Source organism: Tursiops truncatus, chromosome 20 (genome assembly GCF_011762595.2).
Source record: "Tursiops truncatus isolate mTurTru1 chromosome 20, mTurTru1.mat.Y, whole genome shotgun sequence".
In the NCBI taxonomy this organism is placed as follows: Eukaryota; Metazoa; Chordata; class Mammalia; order Artiodactyla; family Delphinidae; genus Tursiops; species Tursiops truncatus.
Window position 1 is genome coordinate 20,557,860 of NC_047053.1, and position 21,111 is coordinate 20,578,970.

General features: G+C 49.6%; 1 protein-coding gene and 1 long non-coding RNA gene across 2 annotated transcripts in view; one reads left to right on the plus strand and one right to left on the minus strand.

The window, feature by feature from the left end:
* The window catches only part of UNC45B (unc-45 myosin chaperone B), a 29,939-nt gene extending 14,280 nt beyond the window's left edge, over nucleotides 1-15,659 (plus strand). The window contains exons 10-20 of the mRNA XM_019945514.3: nucleotides 2,902-3,202; nucleotides 4,069-4,163; nucleotides 4,310-4,457; nucleotides 5,189-5,329; nucleotides 6,686-6,813; nucleotides 7,739-7,805; nucleotides 8,691-8,804; nucleotides 9,164-9,279; nucleotides 10,095-10,212; nucleotides 12,605-12,760; nucleotides 15,246-15,659. Of these exons, the coding sequence (XP_019801073.1) occupies nucleotides 2,902-3,202; nucleotides 4,069-4,163; nucleotides 4,310-4,457; nucleotides 5,189-5,329; nucleotides 6,686-6,813; nucleotides 7,739-7,805; nucleotides 8,691-8,804; nucleotides 9,164-9,279; nucleotides 10,095-10,212; nucleotides 12,605-12,760; nucleotides 15,246-15,506 (1,645 nt within the window). The 3' untranslated portion in view covers nucleotides 15,507-15,659. The remainder of the gene's footprint in view (nucleotides 1-2,901; nucleotides 3,203-4,068; nucleotides 4,164-4,309; nucleotides 4,458-5,188; nucleotides 5,330-6,685; nucleotides 6,814-7,738; nucleotides 7,806-8,690; nucleotides 8,805-9,163; nucleotides 9,280-10,094; nucleotides 10,213-12,604; nucleotides 12,761-15,245) is intronic.
* The window catches only part of LOC141277389 (uncharacterized), a 37,854-nt gene extending 16,990 nt beyond the window's left edge, over nucleotides 1-20,864 (minus strand). The window contains exon 1 of the long non-coding RNA XR_012328709.1: nucleotides 19,966-20,864. This is a non-coding gene — a long non-coding RNA (uncharacterized lncRNA). The remainder of the gene's footprint in view (nucleotides 1-19,965) is intronic.
* Between the last annotated feature and the right edge of the window lie 247 nt (nucleotides 20,865-21,111).

The following is a 21,111-nucleotide window of genomic DNA, read 5'->3' on the forward strand; positions in this document are numbered from 1 at the left end:
GGTACAGTTAGTCTTTAGTTCCAGGGTCAGTTTGTTCCCATTTCTTTGAGGCCAGTTCTCAGAACTGTGGCAGCTTATGTCACGGCTACAGCCTGGTCATCATGTAGTTAACTTCTTCCACCTGGTGAAGGTTTCAGTCTCTATAAGACAGCTAACAGGATACGGCTCAGAATATTATCTATAGCCCTTGAGGGGAACCAAAGGCCCTGGACTTTGCCTAATGACTTTTTATTTGGTCTCCTTTGACTGCTTTCCTCTGTTTCTGCCTTTTCTCACTTCTCTGATTAAACTTGTTTGGCTAAACGTTTTCCACAGACAAAAGGCAGGCGGAAGACATGGTGGGGGAAGGACCATAGGGTCCTGCTCCGTTTCCGTCGGGCTCTGTATTAGTCATTGATGGCTGTGTAACACATTACCCCCAAACTTAGCAGCTTAAAACAAGAAGTATCATGTGTTATCTCACAATAGGACAGCAGTCTGGCCGAGAGTCAGCTGGGTAGTTCTGGCTTTGGGGCTTACAAATGACAGTCGCATGTTGGCCTGGGCTGCCATCATCCAAAGGCTGGACTGGGGCTGGAAGATCTGCTTCCAAGATGGCGTGCTCAAGTGGCTGGCATGTTGGTGCTGGCTCTTGGTGGGAGGCCACGGTTCCTCCCCATGTGGATCTCTCCTCATGGTAGCTGGCTTTCCCCCTCCTTTATTCCAATGATCCTCATACTTGGAAACTATTCAGATTTCTGGGACCGCCCCCCACCCCACCCCATGACCCAGTAGTCTGGGCTGTGGCTCAGGAAGCTGCATGTTTAAAAATCACCAGGTGAGTCTTGGGAAGGTGAAGACCCTGCCTTCACTCTGCTTTCCTTTCTCTATTCCACGGGTTGGCAAACTTTTCCTGTAAAGGGCCAGAGAGTACGTTTAGGTTTTGTGGGACACATAGGTCTCTATCACAATTTTTTTTTTTTAAAAACCTTTAAAATGTAAAAACTGTTCTCAGCTTCCTGGATTTGGGTCCCAGCGAAGTTGGCTCCATCCTGTAGCTTCTCCTGATCCTGACTTTGTGTCACTTAAAGCTCCTCAGGGCTTCTCCAGTTTTTTTCGACCTCAGCTTCAGCATCCGGTAACTATCTCCCAGCCAGTCCCCGTTTGAACGAGGCCCCCTCCTGGTCAGCCTGTACATGCTGCCTCTGAGGTCACCTGACACTGAGTGGGTAGGGTCAGCGCCTTCAACAAATGGTGCCTGAGGCTGCCACTCCCCTCCCCCCTCCAGGGAGGTGCTTCATTAGGGGCCAGGGGCTGGGTGGAGGTTCAGGCACCAGCTGGCATAAGGAACCAGTTTAAAGGGCAGACCCCAACTAATTATGCAAGGCTGGTTCCCCGGCACCGAGTGGGAAGACGATGAGGCACAGGACACGGATTCTCAGAGCTGGAGGGGTGCCCGGAGCTCCCAAGGCTGATCCCTCTCCCCCAGAGGGACTTGCCCAGTTACCCAGCCAGAGGCAGATGTGGGACCAGAGCCCAGGTCTCTGACTCTTGCTCCATGCTCTCTTCTTTCTTTTTTTTTTTTTATGATATTTTCCTTAGCTTTTTTTTTTTTTAATTTATTTTATTTTTGGCTGCATTGGGTCTTCGTTGCTGCACATGGGCTTTCTCTAGTTGAGGCGAGCAGTGTGTGGGCTTCTCATTGCGGTGTGCGGGCAGTGTGTTGCAGTGTGTGGGCTTCTCATTGCGGTGGCTTCTCTTGTTGCGGAGCACGGGTTCTAGGCACGCGGGCTTCAGTAGTTGGGCTCTAGGCACGCGGGCTGCAGTAGTTGTGGCACGCGGGCTCAGTAGCTGTGGCTCGTGGGCTCTAGAGCACAGGCTCAGCAGCTGTGATGCATGGGCTTAGTTGCTCTGCGGCATGTGGGATCTTCTCGGGCCAGGGCTCGAACCCCTGTCCCCTGCACTGGCAGGCGGATTTGTAACCACTGCACCACCAGGGAAGCCCTGCTCTCTTCTTTCATTTATACACATCTGCATTTGCACTGTGCACATCTGCCCTGATTCCCCACATCAAATCAACCTGGGCAGATCACGGAAGGATCAGAAGGTGTGTCACCTCTGACGTCCTCATACAGAGATCCTTCTGTAGAGTAGATGATAGTAGATTTTGAAAGGAAGGCAGAAACTTCTGGCTCTTCTAATCTACCCCTCACCCCCGACTCGTTAGGGGAAGGGACTGGACCAGACGGGATTGACTGGCTCAGGCTACATCATGACTCAGCTACATGGCAGAGTCAGGTCGTGCGGCAGGCATCCTGGTAGCCCTATTGTGCTGTGGTGGCTGCTGTCCTGTCCCACCAGACACCCCAGCTTCTGGGAAGCCTGTTGGCTGACAGCTCTCACCTGTCACCTCTTTTTGGGGACTTGCCTTGGCTGAGGACAGCTGTTCACCCTTCTCAGGGCAGCCAGCATTCAATGACTTGTCCCTCACCCCAACTTGGAACAACTTTGAAGGGTGTCTCGGCTCTGGAACTCTTTGCAAGCTGAGGCTTTGTCACGACCGCATCTCAGTCCAGTGCCTCCCTCCATCCAGGCCTGATTTCTTCCCTTTCCCAACAGGTGTTGATCCCAAGAGCTCTCCCAAATAAACTTCCTGAGTGTCAGTCCCCATCTGAGTGTGCTTCTTGAGGAACACATCTATTACTTCATTTATCCCCATCGTAACTCTGAGAAGTAGTAGTGCTATCCTCAGTTTCCAGATCAAGAAGCTGAGGCTCAGAGAGGTTCAGTGAATTGCCCCAGGTTACACAGCACATGAGTGGTGTATCTAGGATGCAAAAACAAATCTGTCTGTCCCCAAATCTCACACTCCTCCCATTCCCCTTGGCCAGTTCTCTTGACCACGCTGGCCCTCTGTTTTAGGGGCAAGTTTGACCCCCAGGACATGGACAAGAATGTGATTGCCATCCAGACGGTGTCAGGGATCCTGCAGGGCCCCTTTGACCTGGGCAATCAGCTGCTGGGACTGAAAGGAGTTATGGAGATGATGGTGGCTCTGTGCGGCTCAGAGCGTGAAGCAGACCAGCTGGTGGCCGTGGAGGCCCTCATCCATGCCTCCACCAAGCTCAGCCGTGCCACATTCATCATCACCAACGGCGTGTCACTGCTCAAAGAGATCTACAAGACCACCAAAAACGAGAAGATCAAGATCCGCACACTGGTGGTGAGTGCGCTGGGTACCAGACACTGTGCCGGGCATCAGGGACACCAGAATGAATGAGACGTGGTCCCTGTCCTTGAGGAGACCACGCCCTAAGCACCCAGATCCACCCACAGGCCTCTGCAGATCAGGGTGATAAGCAGGAGGCTGTGAGAACGTGGATTCAGGATGGGGGACCCTGCCATGTAACCCTAACAATGATCTCCTCGATGCTTTTGAACGACAAACACTGATGAGCTTTTGTCCACCAAGTAGTTTCAGTGCAAACTCCAAAAACTCAGTTTGTTTCCTTAATCGGTTTCTATATAGCACCTTGTTTCCATTTTCATTTTATAGAAGTAACTTCCTTTTTCTTGACAGCAATTACAGTGAAGATTTGAGTCACTGATCTGTTTGTTTGTGGGGTTTTTTTTGGGTTCATATCAATTAAAAAAAAACTAATTTTAGCTTCTGCAGAGTCCAATTTTTCCTGGGTAAAAATCTGCACAGCTGAATCTGCCCCCCAACAAAAATATGATTTCACAGCCAGTTTTTGTGCCATACGTTTTATCGTTGTGGTTACAGATATGGTTAGTATTATCCTGTGCTGATTTTTCAAAATGACAAACACAAAACATCTACGTGGGCAAAATGGTGGGGGAAAAGGGTAAGTTGAAAACCTCCAGCTTTGTGGGCATCTACCCTAACCTGGAAGCCTCAGGGAAGGCATCTCAGAAAGGTGACGCCTGCCCTTAGTTCTGTAGGATGCAGACAGGTTTATCCAGGCAAAGAAAAGGGGCAAAGTGTTCCAGCCACAGGGACCCGTGTGAGCAAGGCCTCGTCCCCAGGCCTTGGTGTCTCTGATCCTACACATCTCCCCTTCTCCCCAGGGACTCTGTAAACTTGGCTCTGCTGGCGGCACAGACTATGGTCTCAGGCAGTTTGCAGAAGGGTCGACAGAGAAGCTGGCCAAACAGTGCCGCAAGTAAGGGGGTCCTATTTCCTCAAGCCCACCATCTCCTCTCAGGGATGTGCCCTAGTGGATGCCAGATCCTAAAAAGCCGCCCACCTGCTGCCCTGAATTGTTTCACTCTTGCCCCAGTCCCAGCACCCTTGCCTCCCCTCCCCCAGGTGGCTGTGCAACACGTCCACAGATACCCGGACCCGGCGATGGGCAGCGGAGGGCCTGGCCTACCTCACGCTGGACGCCGACGTGAAGGATGACTTTGTTCAGGACATCCCTGCCCTGCAGGCCATGTTGGAGCTGGCCAAGGCGAGTGTGGCCCTGGCCTCTGGCCTCAGGATCTGCTGGATTCAGGCTCACGGGGCTGTCCGCTGAGCGTGGGAAATTAGACACACAGTCCTCATCCTGACTCTACCCTCTACTCTTCCTGTAAACCTGGGTTGGTCATTTCCCTCTGTCTGGCCCTCATCTTTCATGACTGTAATATGGGCTCACAACTCTTCATGCCTTCCAGGCAGTGGGAGGATGAATAAGATGAGGGCATTTTTTTCCTGAGATCCCCCTCCCCCCCCAGGGAGTTGAGGTTTTTGAGGGACCGAGGGGCAGTACCTGGCCTCTTCTGGGCCCCTCCCTCCTTCCCAGTCCCTCCCAGATGTCCTTCCTCCTCTGCTGGGCCACCTCCCCCCGCGCCCCCCTTCCCCCGCTCTTTGCCGCCACTAAAGGGTGGAAGTGTGGGAGGGAGTTTCCACCAAAGGGTGTCCAGCTCCCACCCTATCCCACCGCAGTCTGATGGAAAGCCTATGGGACTGGGCTTTTGAAAGGGGCACAAAGCAAAAAGTGCACTGAGAGGACTCCCGTTGGTGCTCTGAGGTGCTGCTGAGGGGAGCAGAGCCTGTGTGAGCAGAGCTGGTTCCTCTCCCTCGGGGCCACGCCAGCCACGCTCCTCCCAAACCAGCCTGCCTGTGAGGGAGCCTCTTGGAGGCAGTGGTTTGTTCTCAGGTTTCCTTGCTGCCTGTCCCCTCCTATCCCCCACCTCCTGCCTCCAGACCCCTGACAAGACCATCCTGTACTCGGTGGCCACCACCCTGGTGAACTGTACCAACAGCTACGACGTCAATGAGGTCATCCCAGAGCTGGTGCAGCTGGCCAAGTTCTCCAAGCAGCACGTGCCCGAGGAGCACCCCAAGGTGGGGAAAGGGATGGCCTGGAGGGGAGCTGTACCACCGGACCGCCAGAGAGGTGGGAAGGACAGTTAATGATGTTCAGGCGCCGTGCCTGTGTGTCTGGGAGGATTCGGTGGAAGAGGCAGAGAAATTGAAAAGGATCATGGTCAGTTTCTCCCACTAGGTGGCACTTGTGTTTTTCTTAGTGTTAATGTTCTGTGGAGGGGGAGGAGGAATCCACGATTTAAAGTCGGAGAAACCAAATGGAGCCAGGATGAACGTCTTCCAATTTATGTTGTTGATTTCATGGACATCTGACAGTTAGTTGTATTTCATGTCTTCCACATTTATACAAATTTTATTTTCTGGGATATCTGGATTTGGGGATATGGGTGCTAAGTACGAATAATGAGAAGCGGAGGAACGGGGGATCAGGGGCAGCCCAGGTGTCACAAATCCCCTTGGGACCCTTCCCACAATGATTCACTGCACGCAACGGCATACTTTGTATGTGGTTTGTATATGAATATATATGCATTGTATTTCCAGCCAATAAAACATTTAGATTTTTAAAAAAATGACCAAAGTAATATAACCATGTTGCAAAACAAACACAAATGTGACAGTAGAGAAAAGAAAACAGCTACTTGCAATTACATCATCTCCCTCTGAGAACTATTTTGGTGTATTATATCACCTACCAGAGACTCTTTATTTCTGTGCGTTTTAAAAAAAAATAGTTATAATCAGGGAACCTCCCTGGTGGTCCAGTGGCTAAGACTCTGTGCTCCCAATGCAGGGGACCCGGGTCCGACCCCTGGTCCTGGAACTAGATCCCACATGTTGCAACTAAGAGTTCGCAGGTCAAAACTAGAGATCCTACGTGGCTCAACTAAGACCCAGCGCAGCCAAATAAATAAATAATTAATTACTTAAAAAAAAAATAATAAAAATAGTTATAATCAGAATGTAGTTATTATTTTGTACCCAATTTGGGGAAAATACTTTAGATGTTTTCCACACTGCTATGTCGTTCTCTGAATCATTTTTTAAAGCTGCATAGGATTTCACGCAGGCAAGGGTGTATAGCATGTTCTGCCGCCATGAAGTTCTAATGTGGCTTCTAGAGATTGCCTCTTCCCAGCCACCCTGAGGATTATCTGTAGAGACTATTCAACCCCGGGGCTGACCCAATCCACTGTTAGGTCAGCTTTATCTGTTCTCTCTCCCCTCCCACCTCTGTTTACCCACCCCACCCCCATGCATAGCCTAATGGAAAGCCAGCCTTCTGCAAGAAAGTAACATCTAGGTCATCTAGGGTTTGGATGATCTTCCTTCTCTTTCGGGATTGATTTCCTTGCCATCTTTTCATCTCCCCAGGACAAGAAGGACTTTGTGGACATGCGGGTGAAGCGGCTTCTGAAGGCCGGTGTCATCTCAGTGCTGGCCTGCATGGTGAAAGCCGACAATGCCATCCTCACTGACCAGACCAAAGAGTTGCTGGCCAGGTACGGCTGCAGCAGTTCAGGGCTGGGGTCTGAGGGGCCTGGAGGCAGGAGGCTGGGTGGGGAGATAGAGATGGTGGGGGTGGGGAGTAAATGAGGGAATGAGCCATTAGGGGCCTGAAGAGGAGGCTGATGGGGATCAACACTGAAAAGTGACATGGCGGGCAGGTCATCACAGGGGCAACTTTGCATTGTGAGGAAAGAGGTCACTGTCCATTCTGGTGACCTGGTTCCCAGGCCCTGAAATGCCAAAGATGAAAGGCACAGTTTCTGTGCAGCCTGACGGGAGGCACACAGGCTCAGTTACCACACGACACGGCAGGTGCCATGATGGGGGACATACAGAGGGCTGGCTGGAGCACGAGCAGTGGCACCCAACTGGCCAGACTGGAGGGTAGGTGGGTAGGCAGCTAGAAAGGCCTCCTGGAAGATGTCACAACTCAGGGGAACCCTGAAGGAAAAAAAGGAGCCACTCAAATGCAGCAGAAGGAAGGGTTCCAGGAGAAGGAGGGAACAGCGTATGCAAAGACCCTGAGGATGGAGGGAGAATGAGTGAATGAGGACGGGGTTCTCCAGGGATATGTCTGGAGCATGGAGTGCACAGGAGAGAGTGGTGCTAGATAAGACCAGAGAGGACGGCAAGGGCCAGAACATGGTGGTCCTGGGGTGCTTCCATGTGGAAGAGTTTCTCCTGGATGCTGGGCAGCAGGGAGCCATTTGGTATCTCTCTAAACAGGGATGGGGCTGCTGTTTGCAGCTACATCTGGCCTCACTTCCTCCTCAGCCACTTATGTCCATGGCAGTATCTTCCCAAGGTTAGTTCTGGGGCACGTGCTCACTGGCAGCACTTCCCAGAGTTTCACTGGGCCTGCTGATGCCTGGGAAGCGTGTGCTCATGCACTGAATGTCCTTTATCCTTGCTCTCCAGGGTATTCCTGGCACTGTGTGACAACCCAAAGGACCGAGGTACCATCGTGGCTCAAGGTGGTGGCAAGGTACATTGGGTGGGCTAAGGGGTCCTTGCCATCCTAGAAGGTGCTTCACTGGGGAGAAGCACACTTGTGTACGTGTGTGTAGGTCTGTGTGTGTGTCTCTCTGTGTGTATGTATGTGTATATGTGTCTATGTGTGTCTGTGTGTGTCTCTGTGTCTCTTCATTTGTGTATGTGTGTGTCTCTTTGTGTGTATTTGTGTGTGCACGTTCTTTGCCTGGCCCAAGAATAATGCACCCCCTGCCCCAACCCAACCTCTGGAATACAGTCATTAAGGTATCTGTGCTGTCAGTGCCTAAGTCTATGAAGTGTCATGGGATTTACTGTGGGATCCCATTTATCCTCCTTGTTACTGGAAGGAACCCTGGTGCAGATAGAGACCGTGGGCTTTGCTATAGAAGGCTTGTCATCGAGTCCTTGCTTGTCCCCTTTTTAGCTGTGCAACTTCAGGCAAATTACTTAATCTCCCTGAGTCACAGTTTCCTCGTCTGTAAAACAAGGGAGAACATCACACACTCACTTTGCAGAATGTCACAAGGATTAGAGAAAATACACTTAAGTGTTGGCTCATAGGAGGTGCTCAGTGAATGGCTGCTATTATGATTAGGTTTGACTTAGTCAGAAAGTAAAAAATGATTGATTTGTTTTTCCAAAAGCCACATGAACGTACGGATGGGTGGGGAAGAGGGCGGGCGAAGATCTCCATGTGTGCTAGGAACCAAGGGGAGTGAATCCGTGATTAAGAATTTAACTGTTTTCCATGATGCTCAAGAGTTGACTCTATTACAGTCTTCCTGAACTTCTGATGGGACAGCAGTTGGAGAGGGACGCTAGGGAGAGAGGCCTCTGTATATTTGTGACCGAGGGGTGACTGTGCCCTTTCTTGCAGGCCCTGATTCCCCTGGCTTTGGAGGGCACAGACGTGGGCAAGGTGAAGGCAGCCCATGCTCTAGCGAAGATCGCTGCAGTCTCCAATCCGGACATCGCCTTCCCTGGGGAGCGGGTGGGTGATGGGGGCAGTAGGGTGGCAGTGATGGGAGGAGTCTGCTCCCAGGGGCCTTTCCCCTTGCCACCCTACCCCTGGCCTGGGAGAGGGCGTGGTGCTGTCACAAAGAGGGCCATGAATTGGAGGTACGTGGATCCCAGGCCTGGCTCTACCTCTGACAAATAAGGCCGTCCCCTTGGAAACTCAGTTATCTCACCTACGAAGTAAAGGAAATAATCCCGCCCCTCAGGATCATTGTGAAGATTGAATCAGACAATGGGTGGGCACGTGCATTGGAAATTCTAGAGCTGGGCACCTGTAAATGACTGGGGGGACATGGTCTCCACCTGACCACTCCTTGACGCCTCCCCCCACAGGTGTACGAAGTAGTGCGGCCCCTTGTGAGTCTCCTCAACACACAGAGGGATGGGCTCCAGAACTATGAGGCTCTCCTAGGCCTCACCAACCTGTCTGAGCGGAGTGACAAACTCCGGTGAGTGGGGCGTAGAGGGAGCAGGGGTGGAGAGAGGTGTCCCATGAAGTGTTGGTGGAAATGTCACAGGTACCGTGTGTGCTCTTCTCTGAGGACAGGCTCGAAGGCAGTGGGTAGAAACGACCGTGGGAAAGATTTGAACTAGCACTTGGAAAGACTACAGTGAATGTGCAAAGCCAAAGGAGACTGGAAAGGCATTTCCTTCTGAAGTAGTAGAAAAGATATCAGGTGGATGGGTGGGGATAAAGTGTCCCCACACATCCCCAGAAGCAGGGGGATGGTGGGATTGGGTTGAAATTCTTTTGATTGCAAGTGGCAGAAAACTCAACTCCAATTGGTTTAAGCATAAAGGGAATTTAATGACTCAGGTCATTAATGACTCATCTGGGATAAACCAGATTCAGGTGCGGCTTGATGCAGGCGTTACAAAGCTGTCCTAGATCCTACACCTCTCCACCTCTTCTGTCTGTATTGTCTTAATTTTCAGATGGGCTCTTCCCCTCTCTCATGATCACATGAGGGTTGCTCCAGACTTCACATCTTCTTGGCTTCATCTCCAGCAGGAGAGAGAAAGACATTCCCCAGCAATAATACAAGAGAATCTCTGGCTGGGTGACATGTTCATCCCAGACCCTGTTTCTATGGCCAGGATGCTGTGCTATGTCATTGGATACCCCTCCTGGAGCCGGGGGTGGGATTACTGCCATCTAAACCATGCTGGCTGAGGATGTGGAATGGCCCTTGGGTGGCCAAAACCCCAAATGCTCATTACAGAGGACTCAGCAGCCTCTCTTCTTCCACCCCTCAAACCCTAGGCAGAAGATCTTTAAGGAGAAGGCCTTGCCAGATATTGAGAACTACATGTTTGAGAACCATGACCAGCTGCGGCAGGCAGCCACAGAGTGCATGTGCAACATGGTGGTGAACAAGGAGGTGAGGGGGCTCCGGATGGGAGTGATCAAGGCATGGAGAGTCGGGCCACAGGTCAGGGCCTGGCGCTAGATTGGGGGCTGTTACAGTGGTATTAAGGCAACATTTTTTTTTTTTTTTGCGGTACGCGGGCCTCTCACTGTTGTGGCCTCTCCCGTTGCGGAGCACAGGCTCTGGACGCACAGGCTCAGCGGCCATGGCTCACGGGCCCAGCTGCTCCGTGGCATGTGGGATCTTCCCGGTCCAGGGCACGAACCCATGTCGCCCGCATCGGCAGGCGGACTCTCAACCACTGCGCCACCAGGGAAGCCCTTAAGGCAACATTTTGTCAAAGAACCCAGGAATCCCTCAATCTTTCCTAGATGACAGCCTCCCTCCCTATAAGGACCCCGAGAGGAATATAATGCACAAAGGAGACAAAGGAGAATACACAAAGTAATATCATCCCTAGCTGTGGCTTTGACCCCAAAGCTTGGGCTGGATGGTGTAGAAGTCCCATTTCCCCAAGTTATTTACTAAATAATCTCATAGCAAAAAATATAGGAGGCCAGGGCCTCTTAGAGGTCAAGAGAGGCTAGACCACTTGCATCTGTTGAAGCTCCACATATATAAAAAAATGAAGAAATGCAAAAACAGTTACAAACGATTTTAGAATATGTTAAATGTTAACATTTAATGAACGATCGCTGTTTCCACAGAAACCGCAATGCACTATAACTGTGTTCATCACAGAATAATTATAGGATTTGTAAAAATAAAATGAATTCAGAACACATCAATGGCTTCATGGTCTGGTACTGGGATAAATTATCACCATATGATGAATGAATGTTTCCTTCTTTCCATCCTGGCAGAGCACTGCTGTGCCTGTAGGTAGAACCTCATCAGAGGTAACAACAGGGTTGAAATCTGAGGCCCTTTGTTAACATGACAACCAGGGCTAGTGGCCGAGTGTGAGACCCACTCCGTTGCCCCTCAGTTCTTAACTCAAGTCTTGGATGTTCTCACTGTTATAGCAGGAAAACCTGATCCATGAAAGTCTTTTAAAATCAAAAGAAATAAAGCTACCACAGTCCACCAGGGAGCTGGCCTGAGGCTGGGCTGGGGGCCTGGCAGCCACGTGGGAGAAGAGAGTGTATCCAAAGACAGTGGAAGGGATGGGGAGCACCAGCGGCCACAACAACCCGAATCAAAATGAACAGTGGTCCCAACAGGACAGAAGTTCATTTCTCGCTCACATCATTTCTTGCTCACATTAGGATCAGGTGGCTCGTTTCCAAGCAATGACTTAGGGATGCAGGCATCTTCAATCATCTATATAACTTATATATAGTTATATAGGTATATAACTATACCCCCCCCAAAAAAAAGAACTGTCTCTCCCTCTGCCACCTTGAGAGTGGTCTCCATTCAGATGGGGAATGGGGAGACAGACCACAGGAGAGACCCCTGTAGCGCTCCGCCATGGTGGCCTGGAAGTGACACACATTACATCCATTCATGTTCTGTAATGAGAATGAGGTCATGGCCATATTTAGTGCAAGAGGTGGGGAATGCAGTCCTTTTGGGGCAGCTGCTTTCCAGTCACACCTGTGCCCCATGAGGGGACTGCGCTATCACTATACTCTTACCTCTGAGGACCACTGCTTCAGCTTCAGGGAGTTGTAGGTAGAGGTTTATAACCTGGGCAGCTGTGACCTTTGACCCCTCTTGGCGTTCCCCTTCTAGGACACCTCACCCAACAAAATGCCCTTAAATTTAATCAGTCAGATTTTACTATAGAGCAGAGGGGTGCGGGGGGAAGGGGGGGGGGGTCAGTGTGCTTTCAGGCATGTCAGGGCCCTGGGCCCCAGGAGGCTCTTCTCCTGGCTTTTGGGTGCTTGGGAAGCCTCATCCCTCACCTGGTGAATGGTACAGCAGCTCCTGAGTACCATGTAAACTACCCAACTGTCTGCGGCTCTTGCCAAGCCTCTGTGCCTTCAGGGACTGCAAAGTCATTTAATGGCAGGCCCTGAAGGCCCATCTGTTGTGGAAGAAACAGTCCAGGCTTCCCCAAAGGGACGTGAAACATGGCTCTTCAGGCAACATCTACCCTTCAGGAGTCTGTGCCTGCCCTTTCCCCAGGGGTGGAGAGCTGAATGCAAACAGAGGCAACAGCGAATGCTATACAAGGAACCCCTTATTCTCTTTAACCTTTTAGCTGGAGGAGTCTGTAGCACTTTCATCTAACTAGTCAGAGAAGACTTCCTGGAGGAGGAGGTGTCATGGGTGAGATGCTCAAAGAAAAGCTCTGAGGGATCTTGGGTCAGAGAATTTGGCTCCAGATGCATCTTTCCCTCTCCAGGCTGGGCAGATGGGGGCATTTTTCTCTGAGCCGTGTACCCGCCTCCCATAGGTACAGGAGAGGTTCCTGGCTGATGGGAATGACCGGCTGAAGCTGGTGGTGCTGCTCTGCGGGGAGGATGATGACAAGGTGCAGAATGCGGCTGCGGGGGCCCTGGCCATGCTGACAGCAGCACATAAGAAACTGTGCTTCAAGATGACTCAAGTGGTGAGAGTGGGCCCTAGGGACTCTGGGGAGTCCCCCCACCCCCAGACCACACTGCCCTGTATGATCTTCTGGGGGGGAGGCCAGCCCCTGTATCTGTTCCTACCACCTAAAGAGAGGAGAATCTATATGATTCGACCCCCTACACTCACCATTTGGACTCCCTAAGTGTGCTAACTCACTTTGGTGGTGCTTATAAGTCATTACTTAAGAATAATCACAATAATAACAATAGCACTAACTATTGCTGTGGAGCCCCTGAGCTCCCCAAGAGAAGAATGGATGTGGTTGGGTTACCATCCACAGTTTGACGAAGAGGCAGCAGATTCTCTTAAGTTCACGTGATGACCAGACCCTTTGTGGGACTGTGGCCATCTCAGCAGGTGTAATGAGAGTGATATTGACATAGCCGCAAACAAGGGGATGCAAAATGAAATTTTCCTTATTTCACCAAACTGAACTTAGTTTGTGGGCATCATATTCACTGATGGTGAAAAATGTAAACATCTCAAAAAAAATGTAAACATCTCAATTCAAATGTATTAAAGCAAGTCTGCTTTACAGGCAGGCTCTTTTAGATAGCCAGCTGAAGGCAGGTGTGTGTGTGTGTGTGTGTGTGTGTGTGTGTGTGTGTGTGTTCTCTAAATTCCATGGGGGCTTATGCTGTCCTGGCACCAGGGGAGGGGTCTCTCTCCTAGATGTAGCTCATCCTGCTTGGTCCCTGGCCTTCAGCACTTTCCCTAACGCAAGTTTTTCAAAATTGTAAGGTGTGTAAGAGTCACACGGAGGGCTGGTTAAAACACTTTCCCCAGATATTCTGACTGAGTAGATCGGAGGTGGGGTGCTTTCGGCCTGGGGACCACAGGCTGCTATCCTAGAGCAGCTTCTGCTGAAGTTACTGGTCACACATTTCTGTCACCAGGCCCCGCAGGGTGCTCTGTGACTCCTCCACTTACTGTGCTCCAGGCGCTGCTCTAAGTGCTTGCACCTATTATGTCATTCCATCCTCCCAACAACCCTGTGCAGTGGGCATGGTTATTATTATCCTCACTCACCAATGGTGAAACCGAGCTCAGAAAAGTAATAGTCCAACACCACATAGCCAGTTAGATAGGAGGGGACTGGGATTCTTCAGGATTGCAACCCACTCCTGGCCACTTCTTCCATCTTCCCAAGGGGCTCAGAAATCCTGGCTGCATTCCTGTCCCAGGGAGTGATAGGCACTAGACCCATGATCAATTACGCATCAGCATAAAATCTTTCCCTGAACCCTACCACAGCTAGCTGAACTTTCCTTTCCTTTCCTTGTGGTAGGATACAGTGCAGAGTTTACAAAAGTCTGCTGAGAAGCTCAGAAGAATAATTTGCCTTTTCTTCCTCTCTGTATCTGTCTCCCCATCTGATAGCAATGTATGTAGAAAGGTATCTCTGCTAACTAGTGGAAGGTAATAGGTCTGAGGAAGCAAAGGGGAAATTGTTGGATTAGTGCCTAAAATCAACATTCCTGTCCACTTCTATGTGATGGGCTCTTACTATGCTCTAGCCATCATGCTAAGCTCTTTTCATGTGTCATATCATTAGATCATCACAATATTATGAGGTAAGATAACAGATGAGGCTCCTGAGGCTTGGAGAGGTTAAATAATTTAGCTAAGGTCATACAGTTGGTAAGTGGCTGAGTTGGGACCTGAACACTAGTCTCTCTGACTCCAAAACCCATACTGATGACTATTCTATTCTGTGTCTGTTGAATGTTGTAAGTGTCAAGCCTCCTGGTTCTATTCTCAGCTCCATTTCTGTCTCCTGGGGGTGATCAGAGTGGTCTAGAGTCCTGTCTCCCCCATGTACAGTAGTTGGGCTGCTTCACATCTGGAAATGGAGGAGAGAGATGGAGGAGGGGTGGAGGAGAGGATACACTCCAGACTCCAGTGTTAATTCCAGTTGAAGTCAGGGCTGGTGGAGTGCATGCCTAGAGCATGTCTCTAAGGGCACCTGGGTTGGCAGAAGCAGGCGTTGTGCATGCGTCCAGGGTTAGAATCCTCCTTTCTGAACATCCTGCATTCCCATTGCACTCAGGCATGCAGTGGGCAGGTCCCTTTGCTTCTCAAGATGCTTAAAAATTAAATGGATGTGTGGATGTTTATTCTCTACTATTTCCAGATGTGTGACTATAGCTAAGTTACTTCCTCTCCCTGAACCCCAATTCCTCCACTTATAAAATGAAAAGGATTGGATTATTTCAAGTTCCTTCTAGTTCTTCAATTCCTGCCCTGGTCCTGGTAAGGAGATGGGCATCACCCAGCTAGTCCCAAGGGGTTCAAGTGGGCATATGCTGAGCCCCATACAGATAACCAGATGTGTGCTTCCCCTTTCAGAGCTCAGAATCTGGGCCTGGCCAAGGCCTTCTTTTTATCTTGTCCAAAATCTACTTTCTCCGTCCCCCCCACTGATTCCTCCAATCCTTCCTTATCCTCTTCCCCACCTTCAGACGACTCAGTGGTTGGAGATACTACAGCGGCTTTGCTTGCACGACCGGCTGTCAGTTCAACACCGGGGCCTGGTCATTGCCTACAACCTGCTGGCGGCTGATGCTGAGCTGGCCAAGAAGCTGGTGGAGAGTGAGTTGCTGGAGATCCTGACTGTGGTGGGCAAACAAGAGCCAGATGAGAAGAGGGCAGCAGTGGTTCAGACAGCTCGGGAATGTCTCATCAAATGCATGGATTATGGCTTCATTAAACCAGTGTCTTAGACAGGGCCCAGAGGGATGCTGGGGCTGCTCCTGTTCTGTGCAGAGTTCTGAGCTAAGAACTCACTCCTGGGGTGTCAGTTCAGCTAGGGATCATAGCAGCGACAACGAAGTCTCCATATAAAAGAAGGACTTGATTGTCCCCTGAGTTGTGAATCTCCCCCTTTGCTCTAGGAAAGTTTGCATGTTTCATTAGCTCTCTTGTTCCTTACATCTGTCATGTTCCCAAAATTCCTAGAATAATTTTCATCTGTGATTAGGAAGACAGGTTGGATAATTCTCTCTGTACCCATTCCAAAGTCCAGAATAATGGGCTGAAGTTCTTTATGTTTTGGAAAATGGATTGTGTGGTAAAGTAGGAACTAACAGGTGTGTGAATATAAACGTTAGTGCTGGTGTATCTGGATGCTGATCTGTGCTGTTTTTTATATCGTCTCTCCCATGCTGTTTGAATAAGGCTGCCTAGAACTGCATGTTTCAGCTGTAGTGCCCTGTCCCAGCCCCATGTCCATTCCCATCACTGGAAGTACAGTTTATGTTCAAGAGTATGACATGATTTTTGCAATCTGCTTGGGGCAATCTTCTAAGCAAGATGTATGTGATGAATATAAATAAGATCGACTCATAGTACTTTAAGCAAAAAAAAAAAAGAATTCATTGGTTCATATATCTTGTCAATGCAGGGAAAGGTCTGACATTGTTAGAACCAGGGCTCAAATGTTGTCACCAATATTCTTTTCCGTGTGAGGACTTTTATCTCTCTGTCATCCCCCGTGTCATATTTTGGTTTTAATTTCCTCTGGGTTGGGCTTAATTTCTGGCAAGCTCTTTTCATGTGGTGGGAAAGATAGTGCCCAGAAGCTCCAGACTTCCACGTTTGTTTGTTTTTTTGCCCGTGGTTTGTGGGATTTTAGTTCCCCGACCAGGGATCGAACCCTGGCCCTCAGCAGTGAAAGTAAGGTGTCCTAACCACTGGACCGCCAGGGAATTCCCACATAGTTGTTATAGCTCATAATCATGGAAGAGAAGAGAGAGGACCATTCTTAATAACCCATCAAAATTCCCAGAGATAACTCTGATATGTGTAGCTTGTATCACATTTCCATATATCACATTAACAGCATGAAGAAGAAAAATAGTATGATTATTTCAATAGATGCAGGGAAGACATTTGATAAAATTAAACAACTCATGATAAAAAATTCCAGTAAACTAAAATTAGGAGACTTCATTAGTCTGATAAAGATTATCTACATAAAGGCTACAGCCTAAATGATATCTAATGATCCCCCTGAGATTAAGAATGAGACACGGGACGTCCCTGGTGGCGCAGTGGTTAAGAATCCCCCTGCCAATGCAGGGGACACAGGTTCAATCCCTGGTCCAGGAAGATCCCACATACCATGGAGCAACTAAGCCCGTGCGCTACAACTACTGAGCCTGTGCTCTAGAGCCCACGAGCCACAACTACTGAGCCTGTGTCCCACAACTACTGAAGCCCGCGTGCCTAGAGCCCGTGCTCCACAACAAGAGAAGCCACCGCAATGAGAAGCCCGTGCACCACAACGAAGAGTAGCCCCCAACTAGAGAAAGCCTGCATGCAGCAACAAAGACCCAGCACAGCCAAAAAAAAAAAACAGTAAAACAATACTTGCTATTACCAATTCTATTTGGTTTTGTACTAGAGGTTCAAGCTAGTACAATAAGGCAAGAAAAGGAAATGAAAAGCAGAAAGATTGAAAATCAAGAAATAAAACTTTCAAATTATTCACACAACAGTACTGTACATGTATACATGTACATGTGTACAGAAAACATTTACAGATAAACTCTTAGAAATAATAAGTGAATTTAGATACAAGGTCAATTTACAAAAATTAATTGTATTTCTGTATACCTGTAACAATTAGGAAATTAAAATGTAAAAGATGATGCCATTTACAATAACAAAAACTACATCAAATACTTAGGAACAAATCATGTGAAAGATATTGAAGGATTCTACATAGAAAACTATAAAATATTATTGAGAGGAATAAAAGAAAACCTACATAAATGAGAGATATTACCATGTCATGGATTGGATGACTCAATATTAAATTGGGGATGTACATTCTCTCCAAACTGCCATATAGGTTCCATGAAATGCTAATCAAACCTGAGCCTTTTGGGGGACAGACTGATAAGTTATTTCTAAAGTGTATATGAAAATGCAAATAATCCAGAATACCTGAGCAAACTACTTGAACAGGCATGTCATAAAAGAGGCCAATAAGTACATGAAAAGATGCTCAACCTCACTCGTCATCAGGAAAATGGAAAATAAAAGTATTATGAGATGCCACTATAGACATTAGAATGGCTAATATTAAAAACACTGACAAAAATCAAGTGTTGGTGAGAATGTGGAGTAACTGGAACTCTTTTTTTTTTTTTTTTGCGGTACGCGGGCCTCTCACTGTTGTGGCCTCTCCCATTGCGGACCACAGGCTCCGGACACGCAGGCTCAGTGGTCATGGCTCACGGGCCCAGCCGCTCCGTGGCATGTGGGATCTTCCCGGTCCGGGGCACGAACCCATGTCCCCTGCATCGGCAGGCGGACTCTCAACCACTGCGCCACCAGGGAAGCCCTGGAACTCTTATACATTGCAGATGGGAATGTAAATTACTACAACCACCTAAGAAAATGTATTTGGCAGTATCCCTAAAAGTGTTAAGCAGTACCCACTAAAATAGCCAGCAACTCCTAGGTACAGAGTCAACAGAAATACATACTTATGTGTGCCAAAACCCATGTACTATACAATGAAAGAAAACATTTTCAATCACAGCTCCCAAGTGCAAATAACCCCAATGTCCATAGAAACTGGATAAATTGTTCCATCCTCATACAGGAGATGATGATACACCAATGAAAGTGAATAAACTACTGCTACATACAACAGTATGGAGGCAACTTACATAACATTCAGTGAAAGGAGCTGGACCTAACACCATGTACTGTATAGTGAATGATTCCATTTGTATAGGTTCAAAACCAGGCAAACTTGCCTATGGTATTCAGAGTTGGGATACTATTTACAGTACTTGTAGGGAGAAGGGAGTGGATAGTGATGAGGAGGGACCCTAAGAGAGCATCTAATTTTTGGTCTGGATGTGTTCACTTTCATCAAGCTTACGATTTATGCACTTTTCTGTATGTTTCATTTTTAGAGACTTAATATAGAAAGTAAATGTTTTTCTCTTAAGAGTATGAGGATTACATAAAAGAATGGATCTTAAGTACCTGGTTCGTAGTATATGAATAATCAGTTAGTTCCTTTCCTTTCATCTGATTAATATTCCCTGTCCCAACTGATGGATCTGTACTTCAACAGGTCACTTAGGGGAACAGGGGACTGGTGAGTAAGCCAGTTAACATTTGCAAATTCACCCAAGGAATGGCGGACACCTGGCCTCAGTGTGTTTAGGAAACAAGGGTTCTTGGCCAGCGAGCTCGCAGTGATGAAATGCAATAACATCTGTTCTCCGAGATCCCAAGACAGAGTGGCCGCAGGGCGCCAGGTGAGAGCCCAGGTTGGAGCTGGGATTGTACTAAACCACCCAGGAGCCCCCACGGTGCTGCTTACTCTCCCAGGGAAGTGTGGGCTCCCATTACATCTCTCTTAGTTCCCCAGCCAGGGATGGAATCCTCGTTCCCTGCATTGGAAGAGCAGAGTCTTAACGACTGGACCGCCAAGTAAGTCTCCCCATTACCTCTCTTTGCAGCATGCTTCCCTCTCTCTTCGCCTTCTTGGGCCTGTTGGAGTGTCTGGGCCGGGCCGTGGCGCGTGAGTCTGGCACATCGCCAGCGCCCAAAAAATAGTGCTTAATTTTGTTTCCTCTGAACCGCAAAAACACCTGCACCTGTCACCATCTGCAGTCAAATTCCAGCGCCTTGGGGGAGCTAAGAAAGTCTGCCTTAGACAACACATACGCTTTAAGAATTTCATCAATAAGAAAGGAGAGAAGGGAGGGAGGGAGGCAGGGAGGGAGGAAGGAAGGAATTAGGAAGGAAGGAAGGGAAGGGCGTGGTCTTTAAGAATCTGCCTGCCGATGCAGTGGACGCGGGTTCGATCCCTGTTCCTGGAAAATTCCATATGCCGGGAGCAACTAAGCTCCTGTGGCACCACTCCTGAGCCTGCGCTCTAGAGCCCGCGAGCCATAACTACTGAAGCCCGCGCGTCTCGAGCCCGTGCTCCGCAACAAGGGAAGCCACCCCAAAGAGAAGCCCGCGCCCTGAAACGAAGAGTAGTCCCTGCTCGTCGCAACTAGAGAAAGAGAAAGCCCCTGGGCAGCAACAAAGACCACATGCAGCCAAAAATAAATAAAATAAATTAAAAAAAAAAGAGCGGAAAAGTGTACTTTGCAGAAGCGGAGGCTCGATTTCCTACCTCCTTCTCGCCCCATCGCTCACACTCACCTCCTTCTCCCGGCGGGGAACCTGGGCGCATCTGGCAAATCAAACAGGCATCCACCGGCTGGAAGCACCCCGCCCCCGGACAGCGCAGGGACTGAGGTGTCGTCCCGTGGGCGCAAAAGCCGGAGGTGGGAGGGTGCGGGGATGTGGGGAGGCATCGGGGTCCACCCGCGAGAACCATCGCTGTCGTCCTTCTGGGCGTGGGTCCCCGGGCTGAGTAGTTGCTGCTGTCGCTCGATGCCCCCACCTCCGTGGCGACGCGGCCGGGTGGCGTCCCCCAGCCGGACACACGGAGCAGACACGGGCGGGAGGCTGGAGCGCCCTGGTGCCTCTACCAAGACACCCGCATGGAGGACGCGCGGAGCTGGTAGGAAGGCTCTGCCACCTCCTAAGTCCTCAAAGACTCGCCTCTCCCCAGACCTCCGGGGTCTCATCCACCCCAGATCTAGGAGGACGTGGACGGGGTGCGTCGGGCGCTGCCCCGCCCGCCCCTCTCCTGCCCTTCGCGTGGCCGCTTCCTAGCTCCAGACTCCGCAGAGACTTTCCCAGAAAGGCCAGCGTGGCGGCTCTAAGGGCGGGGCGACCCGGGCAGAGGACGGGTTGGGACCCGACCGGAGGGATCCAGATCAGATGTCACCACTTGCCTGCACCGGGAAGCACTGAATACTCAGAAAGGAGGGGCATCTGAGTGATGGAGGTGGGGCTGCGGCAGCCTGGCGGGAGAAGCAAAGAGCACTTTGGACAGACAGGTCCAAGGGCCCTCAGTCAGGTGCAGATCTCCCAAGTTCCTGGACGTCCCTCCTGCTCCAGGTTCTGAGAGTAAGCATAGGCGGGTAATAGGAGCTGCAGAGGCACTTGCTGCGCTATAGATGTACGGACAATTTACACCGTACTCTCAGGTAGGATTTCATAATCTGTAAGGAGGAAAGGGATAATGAAAATGACCTCAATACAGTAAAATACCAAGTGCCACCGGCAGGGGGATACATTTGTCACCTCCTTCTATTTGGTTCTGCCAAAATGACACTTTGGCACTGACCTTTGAGGTTCTGGGGTCTGCGGGTTTCCCTCTTAGTGCTGAAGTTGAAAACCCAATCCATCGAAACACCAAGGTAACAGACTTCCTCGTGGTTCATAAAATCTTTCATA